Source organism: Stegodyphus dumicola, chromosome 11 (genome assembly GCF_044657685.1).
Source record: "Stegodyphus dumicola isolate Sdum_Otavi_A_Nest chromosome 11, ASM4465768v1".
NCBI lineage: Eukaryota > Metazoa > Arthropoda > Arachnida > Araneae > Eresidae > Stegodyphus > Stegodyphus dumicola.
Genome location: NC_140778.1, coordinates 134,441,622 through 134,449,292, shown reverse-complemented (window position 1 = coordinate 134,449,292; position 7,671 = coordinate 134,441,622). Strand labels below are relative to the sequence as shown.

At 33.7% G+C, this 7,671-nt stretch overlaps 1 protein-coding gene across 1 annotated transcript in view; it reads right to left on the bottom strand.

The window, feature by feature from the left end:
* Window positions 1–1,948: 1,948 nt before the first annotated feature.
* LOC118194102 (uncharacterized) overlaps window positions 1,949–7,671 on the bottom strand; it is a 106,687-nt gene continuing 100,964 nt past the window's right edge. The window contains exons 7-8 of the mRNA XM_085826488.1: window positions 6,147–6,290; window positions 1,949–2,094 (exon numbers count right to left, since the gene is read on the bottom strand). Of these exons, the coding sequence (XP_085682614.1) occupies window positions 2,075–2,094; window positions 6,147–6,290 (164 nt within the window). The 3' untranslated portion in view covers window positions 1,949–2,074. The remainder of the gene's footprint in view (window positions 2,095–6,146; window positions 6,291–7,671) is intronic.

The following is a 7,671-nucleotide window of genomic DNA, read 5'->3' as shown; positions in this document are numbered from 1 at the left end:
CCATATCTCTCATTTGGGGTGTCAGCTATATACAGGCCGCGCCAAATGTTTTCAAGAAGTGTATTGCGATGCCACTCTTAAGCGTTATAGTTGTTTACTAATTGACTTAATGACTCACACAAAGGACGATTTGAGACTGCGCACTGGTTTTTTTTCCAGATGATATATATTACGCCTACATACCGCTTTAAATCACTTAAATGTTTTACGTTCTAGATTGCGATTGATCCTTCGAGAGAACAGCGACCTATGTATTTGTGGCAGTAATAGTAACCCAGATCACTATCTGTGTGATTACCCGCGCACAGCGAATTCACATTTAAAAAAACCAGCTGCAATCAATATGCCGGTATGGTTCAAAAACACTTAAGAATAAATATGCACTCAGCCGCATTAGAGACTGCACTATCATTGCTAAAAGCATTGCTGACAGCCTAGAGTGACTTCTTTCCTTGGACAACGTGCCGTCAGCAGCCCGCTCATTACATTAATTTACTTAATATCTTGTATTATTTAGGGGGGTGTATTTGTTTTATTTTGTTTTTAATTGTGTTTAGTATTTTGATTAATACAGAACTCATTTAATATATTTCATAATTTGCAAGGTATTTGCTCAGATGCCATCTTTATATCTGTATCTGAGTCTATACCATATCCTTAATATATTTGTTTGCCAAACATGTACCATAACAGTAAAAGATATTCCCGTTAGTCCTCCTTCCATGCACCGTCTTTCCACGTTATGGTCCTTCCTTCAATGTTTCTCGTTTAGCGTGGCCAATTCCAGGAGGACACAGCAATAAGCTCTAAATGTAATCATTTCCAGGAAGATACAATACTAAGCTTCTCCCCAACAGGCTGAAAAGCACCTAACCCAGTCAGCTGTTCCGTCGATGGCAAAAAGAAAGAAAGTCTTGAGCTACTAGGTTACATTTTAATTTAGTTTGTTTCCTTTATCTTAAAGTTACTCGCAAGTGGCTGGAGAAATTATAAGCACGTAAGTCCATGCCGTGTGTAAATAATTGAGTTCAATAAAAGGGTTCTTTTACACCCTTTCCCTGTGGCGTTCATCTAGTTGAAGCGGCAAGTTGCTACCCAAACTTTCCCGTAGGTATAGTAGCAGTGTATGCTTGCCAACAATACTAGATAATAAAGAAGAAAGGGATTTCTTTCGATATTCAGGAAAAAGGAAATGCTGAATTCTCTGCTATATTCCACATATTACATCAGATAACATTTTATGCAAGTGGACTTCAGTTCAAAATTTTCCCTACTAATAAATATCTGAGGATACAATTGATCTATATACTGGCCTTTTTGAAACTTCTCCTATTCCATTAAAATAGTATTTCTTTGATATTTCCAAATAAACATAGCCTATATTATTATAAATTTCAACACTATCCTGTCTAAACTGCTTTGGATGATATAAGTGGTTAATGCTGACTAACTGCTAACCCGAAATCATGGGTGTGGGTTTAGTACAGCTTAATACTTAAATGAACACGTGTATACTTCACTTTCATTTCGCGGATACAATACCGTTTACAATAGCTATGTCCCTTGAGCAATGTTCTTAATGATGAGTTGGCAAAATAAGCAATAGGTTCAGTCATTCTTAACGAATGTTTTCCAGCAAGTGCCGTGCCAGTGCACGAAAGAAAACTGTTTTTCTTTTTGCTGAGTAAATGCTTAGGAATGTTAGGCAATAAAATAAAAGAAAAAAACTTGGGAGATGCAGAAAAGAAATATTTTTTTTTAATTTCAGTTTATAAAATAGTAAATATGTAATTTTATTAAAAAGTTGAACAAAAGAATTTCTGCTTTCTTGTTTTAAAGACTGAAGTTATGCCATTTGTTTGATCTTTATAAAAATAAAGTGTAAAAATAAAAGGATTTTGTATAAAAGTTATTTTATTAAATTATGAACTCAAAGAAGCAGTAAGCATGTAAAATTATTATATTATTTCATTTTAATTCTACAATAGCAATTATTGTTACTTCTTTCGTAGACACAGAGGAGATTGGAGGAATGGACAAATACGGAATGTTTCTTTCAGTTGATCCAGAAGATTTACGGTTGTGGGACGTTACCTGTAAAAAAAAAGTACACTACCTAATTATCGCTGCATAATGTTTGTATATGGAATACTGCAAATAATTTATTTGCAATAAAAAATGATCAAATAGAAAAATTGCGTCGTTAAATCTCGCATAATTGCGGCTTTTGAAATACATTTTTATGTTGCAATAATTCTTGTCACATGAAGGGAAGTTAGACTATTGGTAGTGTTTTGGTATTTTCATGCCTGGATTAAATTCGTAAATATTTTTCATGTATTCAAAATATCTTGATGCATGAAACTGCAATATCGAATCGCTGACGATAGCACTGGAACCATTATAGACTTGTAAAGAAGAGTCGCTTCAGTAAAATAATATTTTGGATTCGTAAGCTTTGCAATTTTCTTATCCAGTTAATTTCTTTGAATACCTTTATGGACTTGTATTTCTGTTTATTTAAAAAGTGTGCTAGCTAAAGTTCGTGCATTCAGTATGTGTCTTTTTCTGTGCCATGCCTGCCTTTCTGCAATTTGGTGTTGAAATAGCCAATGGTGTAGTAAATATTCCCTATATTGGTTTGTCCTTGCACTTCATGCAATTTTGATTTAACATGATTAAAAAATATCTAATTCTGTTTTAAGACGATTTATTTTGATTTCATGCTTCCAACGTCATTTCTCTTCGAATCAAATTCTTCCTTTCGAATTCTGAATTCTTTTTATCCAAGAAAATGTCCCTGATCATTTTGGTTTAAATAATTTTAACGCTAGATAAATTAAAAATACACAACAGGCACAAGTGTAAATTGCATCATAAAATTGTCCAAATAAAACACTATTGAAATTCCTTACATACCATGCTGCCAACAATATTTAAAAGTGGTGTAAGAACATGGCTGATGGCTGTATCCCATGTCAGAAAAGGACAAAGGAAGAAAAACCTACTTTACATATTCTTGTATGTAAGCTCTATATTTTGTAGTTCGGTTTTATTACATAAATTACTTGAGAGTTGATGTAGCTATTTGGAGGCAAATTAACATAATGAAAGCAAAATTCGAAAATGAATTTCTATAGAAATGACTTAGAGACATGCTGTCAAATGAAGAGCATTTTACGGATATTCATACATTGAAACAAATGTGGAACATAAAGTCTTTACCAGAATATTGGTTATAAGGTGGAAGAGATAAGGTTGCGTCGAATCACATTAAATGCCCGAATCACTTTTCAAAAGAATTTACATGAATGTAGTTTCTCGCACTGTGAAAAAATAACGGTTCGTAGAGTCATCAAATTTTGAATGATAAGTCTTCCAGACGAACATGGTCACCTGAAAGCCAAAATCTAGAATTTATTTTACTGTCTATTTCGTATTTTGTAAAATATTAACTAATGTTTGATTAAAAAACTCAAGCATTTCCAGGCGATCAGTGGCAACACTGTAAGCAATAACGCAGTTTTATCTCCAGCGCGCGAGACTGTCTATGGTAAATTCCATAGATAAGCGATTTTTAAATATTTTAGCCCAATATGGCGTTAACCCAAATGCTCTTGAAACGTGTATGTGTATGCAAATAAAAAAAAACGCCCGTTTGGGCATAATATATATTCTGGAAGCTTTCAGATTTTATTTATTTTTATTTTTATTATTAGTCCAAAGGGAACTTAGTCGTCCCTGAAGGACTATTTTTTTCGTTTTGCGGTTTTGCGTCGAATCACTATCAAATTGTTGATTAGAGTATCACTTTTCAAATTGTTGCCACCAAATGTTAGAGTCCTGCATTATATTTGAAGAAATTAAATAATTAAGAATCTGCACAATTGTATCTATGCTTCTCGCATTGTGATAGAACAATGGTACATAGAGCCATCCAATTTTGAATGACGTCATCCTACTGCTAATATGAGCATCTGAAAGCCCAAATTTGGAATTTGTAATATAATCGACTTCATAATTTGTAAAACTTTAACGAATTTTTGACTAACAAAATCAACGATTTAAAAGCGAGTAACGGCAACACTATGAGAAAAAAAAAAAAACCTTTTTATCTCCAGCGCGGGGAGCTGTGTATCTGAAATTCTAAAGATATGCTCATTTTAAAATTATTTTGCGATCTCTTGAATTGAATTTTGTGGTTTAAGTGCGAAGAACATGATATTTAATAAATAAAGGTTAAAAGAACGATCCTTTGGACGTAATTTAAAATCTGAAACCTTTCAGATTTTTTTTTCTTTATTTGTTTACTGTTTTGGCCGCTATCTAATTGTCCTGAACAGTTTTAAAGTTTTGTGTTGCTTTTTGGCTAGTTTAAGGTTTTGTAATACTGACAGCATGGTTGGGTATTATTTACTATTTTTTTTTTGTTTGTTTCCGTATGAGGTAACTTTTGGATAACTTTAACTTTTAGACTATTTTCTCTTTTTTCCATTTCGTCATGATCTCGAAACACAAGTGTACGATTTCCTTGTAATTTTCGTACAGTGTCTCAGTAGCTCAATTTTCTGTGCTGTAGACAGCCACAGAGAAATAAGAACAAATGTGAATCCCACGGTAGGACATTTTAGTATGGCCCACACTGGTATTGGGAGTGCCACGACCTGCTTGGAATGCATACTCTTAAGGGACAATTTAAGTCTTTATGTTATTTGGCAGATTGGAAACAGCTAAAAATCAGAATCACGTGTTTTGTGCTAATCCATAGAACTGCCTTTCGTATTTTCATTCGCCAGATAGCTCATAAATTTTGATCTGACATTTCGTTGTGTATTTCATCTTCTATAATATAGAGGAAATCAGGTTCAAAAATTATATTTCTTGATAAATTAATTGTTTTATGTCTAGAAACGTTAACGGTATCCTGTCCCATGTTAATCATTTTAAGAAGAAGCGAATACTGTTTAGTATTTGAAGATTCTTCAAGCTGGTCATACGAAAAGTTTTTTCACATGCTTAGTCATAAGCCTGTAAGTACTTTTGAATAATAAATAGCGATAATTTTTGCAAATTACGTAATGGATTTTTGATGACAAGAAAACTAGGAGATTGATCTGATATACATTCTTCTGGTTTTGTTATTGGTTTCTTTGTATGATTACTTTCAAAGTTAGTTTTATAATCCATAGTGAAATGGTAAATGGATTCGGACCCTACGGCCTCATAGACTATGGGGCGCAAGGTGAATACGCAGACCCCTGAGAGACGGCTTACCGAGTTTATTAAAGCCCCACAGTCGGCCTTTTTGAAAGCAGGAACACACAGTTGTTTATATCCGAATCACTAACATTAAAGACGAGTGACCAGAAGACGCTAGAGGATATAGCTAAGCGACTATCGAACTGACGCTGAGACTAAAGTAGCTTTCTGAGGAGAGTGTCTTCATCAACGGGAAATGCGTAGACAGTTTTGTTGTTGCCTTAGTAAGTGAGACTCATAAGATTTGTAACAGCACCACACGATGAGCTGCATTTTCTAAATCACTAGATGAGGAGGAAAGGGAATAGTAATGGCTAAGAAGAGAGAAAAAGGAAAAGAAGAAAATCTCTAGGTACCGGGAACCATGATACCTCTGCTTATGAAGCAGATCTCTTGAGGAACTGAAGAATCCGGCCTTGCCACACCTATGCACTAAGAGGAAGCTCCTGAGAGCGTGATCTGCATGGAAAGCACAAGATCATCCAAAGAGCATTGAAGTTCAGCCAGGTGAAGTTCAAGCAATATTTTATAATCTTTTAAACGTGCTTGATCAGAGAAAAATCGGGTGTTTAGGAAGTGATAGAATATTTAAATTAAAAAAGAATGTACCTAGGGTTGATTTTGAAAGATATCAGCAAAATGAAACTAGGAAAACCACCAATAGCTTGCTTTGTTAAAATGGCTTGTGGAGACGAAAGAGAATAAGAAAGGTACATAAGGGGTTGAACTTGCTAGTGTAGGTAGGAGATATAAGCACGGGAAAGTTATTGTAGAAAATGACTCCCAAAATAGTTAATGTATTTCGTAAATTACATTGAATTCAAGATAAATATTTGACATAGTATTCAATTAAGCCATAAAAAGAATATCCGCTTGAAACTTCATACCATGGAAAGAATATTCGCTTGCTGTAGAAATTCCAGAAACAGAACAGGCAGCTAAGGCACTTCTATTTAAGTTCAGGTCTGGGGCATTCTCCCAATTATTCGTCTGACAGTCATAATATTCAACCGTTGATATTGTTGATAATCCTACAAGAAAAGAATTAAATACTTAAATGGTATTTCATTTCAAAAAATGATATATCGTGTTTTGTTACATGTTTCAAAATTGAGACTCTGATTCAGATATTACCAACTTTTCTCATAAATGCCATTAAGCTGCGTTGCGCCCAATTGGTTAATCTAAGTTTTCCTTTGTTCAGCATTTTAGAAATTGATAGAAAGAGAATGCAGGAAGAATATTAAAATTTATGAAATAATTTAACGGCTAGATAGTTGATCAGAAATTATATTGGAGCTCTTTCCGTATAAAAAAAATAAAGTCAATAAAGAAGAAACACTTTATAGTATATATAGACTCGCTTTATAGTCTAAACAAAGTCTACATTATGGAAAGTTTTATCTAAGTTTTATTATAAATACCTGAATATGAACTCTGATTTAGTACTGATGGTTGAAAACTTTAGATCGTACATTTTATCGACCTAAGTTGGGTTTCAATTTTTTTCAGATTCTTCTTAAATTATAATTCTCTTTCCACAGATAACAAAATTTGCCTACATCTATAAACGGGTGTAAGAACAACATACAAAATTAAGAAAACTCTTAAATATAAATGCGATGATTCAGCTAACTTTCTGAAAGAATTCTCAGAAGTTATAATACCTATTTGCTTTTTTAATTGCCAAGTTTATAGTTTTATATTTGTATTGAAAACATTAAATTCTAATATACACTGGTATTTAAATTTAACAGAATTTGCATATTTTGGTAATTTTTTCGGAGCATACTGAATAACAAGCAAAAATTCTACATTCAAACGAAAATTACTAATCTTTACTGTCAAATATTCAAGCCTACATTCTCTCGCATTCCTTAACAAATTTCTTGTTTCTTTGCAACATTTGATGAAATTTTAAAGCAGAAAGTTAAAATGGGTAATGTGTTTGAATGCTAGAATGAGGCGAAGAATTGTCATAAGGCTGAAAGAAGGGCAGTCTCAAGTACAGATTGCCAAAAATTTAAATGCACCACCAAGCATCATGTGCAACTTATGGAAACAGTTTAAAGGCAACAGATCCGTAAAGAATGAAACAAAATCCGAAAAGAATACTTGTCTGTGCCACGATAGTTAATAAAATTTGTTATTTGTCCATTTCAGCAAGGCAGCACAGGAATGCAGCAACATTTTGCGCTTTTCCCGAGACCTCCATGTGGCCACAGGAAGATGAGTTTCAATATTTATTAATTCTAGAAGGCTCCAAAGAGTTCTGTTTGCAAGAAAACTAGATTTGCACACAAGAGAGCACGTTTATTACGCTGTAGCGCACATCGACTTGGGGCCTAACATCAGTAGAGGCCCGTCTGAGACCCTATTCAGCCTAATTAATGATTCTCGGCCTACGTTTAC